The sequence below is a fragment of the Wasmannia auropunctata genome, unplaced genomic scaffold, assembly GCF_000956235.1.
Source record: "Wasmannia auropunctata unplaced genomic scaffold, wasmannia.A_1.0 LD280850.1, whole genome shotgun sequence".
Classification (NCBI taxonomy): Eukaryota; Metazoa; Arthropoda; class Insecta; order Hymenoptera; family Formicidae; genus Wasmannia; species Wasmannia auropunctata.
In genome coordinates this window covers 1-2,313 of record NW_012082040.1, presented here as the reverse complement: position 1 = coordinate 2,313, position 2,313 = coordinate 1, and the positions used below count along the sequence as shown (strand labels likewise).

Sequence of the window (2,313 nt, the reverse complement as noted above, 5' to 3'; positions counted from 1 at the left end):
TTTTGTAGCGTTTTCGATTCACGGCCGGCATATTCCGTTAAACCCCATCCTAATAATTTAATGAAATTAGAATAGATAATTGTATCAATCACTATGAAAAAACTGAGAAAATACTAACCCAACGCTGTGACGATATTACCATTGAACGAGTCATATTTATGTCGAAATGGTAAGCAGACCGGACCAACCGCAGCACTATATTCGATGTTACCATTAATTTTACAAACAGCTATATCGTTTAAATTATTTTTATTGTTATACTTAGGATGAATCACGCATCCGATCACGGCAAATATTTTGGTTGCATCGGTATCGCTACCTATCCTCAAAGTACAGTATATTGAATAAATTTATAAATTCTGATGTAAAATTTGTATATATCCAAAAATCTTATATTAAAAAACAGAATAAACTTATTTCACCGTTTGTCCTTTTTACATACGAATGATCTTTCAAACTAAATTTATTCGTTTACACTAAATTATCAAGATATATTTTTATAATAATTCAGTAAAACAGGTTTTAATGAATAACAAAGTATTATATTTATAATTGAATAAAAAATTGAAAAATAAAATTAGCATCTTTCTGAAAAGTCATTTTCTATTATTATACATATACTGATATACTGTCCATCTAATTTACAAAAAAAGTATTTTATTAAATTATAAATAATTTAAATAAATCTGTTACATACAAAAAATAATTGTGCAGTTCAATTTGATATTATTAGAATTTGTAAATACAATTTTTTCGAACATTTTTTAACATAAATATTATTCAAATATATATTTTAACAATTACCTGTGCTTGTATCATGTTCACCAACAATTACGGCAATCTCACTCTTTGGGTCTTTGCCCTCTATGCAATGAGCTGCCGTCAAAATATATGTGTTGGATATTATAGTAGCACCGCAATATAATTTTTTAATATTTAAATCATAGAGTCCACTCATCATGGGATATTCATTAATCCCAGTTTCCTTACCACCTACTATCCTGGTCTAAAAAAACATTGCAAATATTGTAAATAATAAAACTTTATTTTCAATATCTAACTGAAATTGATATTCTTAATAAATTGTTGCATAATTTTTTAAAGCCAAATTTAAAAAACCGATAAGCAACAAACTTTTTATAAATAATAATAAGTAGCATCTCACAAAAATTAATTTAAACTTACTACTTTTTTCCAACCACATTGGCATTTATTTGAATTATCTTTTAAAGCTTGAACTTCGCATATAAATCGGCCGCCTTGGGATTTAATTAGCGAGTCCAATCTTATAATTGGATTTTTCCCTTGACGAACGAATGTGCCAAATCCACAATAATAAAATCCATCGTCTTCAGAAAATTTAACAGATAGTCTGTCTTGAGTACAATTATTACCCTGTAAAGTAATTTATTAAATTATTCGTTCTTTTTATCTTGTTTCTAAAAATTCTACACTTTGTCTAGCGAGAAAATATCCATAGATCAGACGAAGACTTATCTGTTCCGCGCAGGTTTCCTCAGAACGCTTAAAAAGCGCTTTTCTTCATAGCACTATATTGTTTATACATCTTACCAGTGCCGATGGTTCGCCTAATGCTCATTTTGTCCGCTATACATATATACGGCTTCTATAGGCAGACCGTAGATATTCTCTCGCTAAACAAGTAGTATAATAATAATACAAATTCTACACTTTAGTAAAATCGTTACATTAGTTTTTAAAATTGAATTAAGATATATAAATTTTGAACGAAATGTTTTTAAATCACAAACTTACTATTTGAAGAGAACAATTTATTTTAATAATATTGTCACTTGCTAATTCCCAAACGTAGTGATTTTCACCTTTGTAGTAATTAGGAAACTCGGGATTTTGCACATAACATTTTTCTCCAGCTTTCATATTTCCATAATAATTGCACTTAGGATCAACTCCATTTAGCACAGGGAGAAACAGTAATAAGCCAAATAAAATGACTTTGACTAAAGAAATTGTTCATATTTTATAATTTTATTGATAAAATTTCGTGTTAGTATAGAGTTTTAAGTGTGGTATTTACCGGATTCTAAACTCAATAATATAATTAATTATTAACAGGACTGAGTAAGTTAATATATTCTTTAATTAAGTTAATTTAAAGTTAGCAGTCTTAAAAATTTAACTTAGTTAAGATACAAGTTAATTCATAATAAAATTAATTAAATTAAAAGTTAAGTCAATAAAAAAAGTAATTGAAAAGTTAAAAGTTAAACTTTTCACAATAAAAATTTAACTCGAAGAAATAGAGGCTTGTATAATAAATAATCATAAATA

General features: G+C 26.9%; 1 protein-coding gene across 1 annotated transcript; it reads right to left on the bottom strand.

Moving 5' to 3' along the window:
* Positions 1 to 5: 5 nt before the first annotated feature.
* LOC105461684 (venom serine protease 34-like) lies at positions 6 to 1,982 on the bottom strand (the record flags this gene model as incomplete). Its single annotated transcript, XM_011708193.1, has 5 exons — positions 6 to 49; positions 119 to 319; positions 805 to 1,006; positions 1,186 to 1,395; positions 1,777 to 1,982. Coding segments are annotated over 5 exons (863 nt in total), but the record flags the coding sequence as incomplete, so codon positions are not given.
* Positions 1,983 to 2,313: the final 331 nt, after the last annotated feature.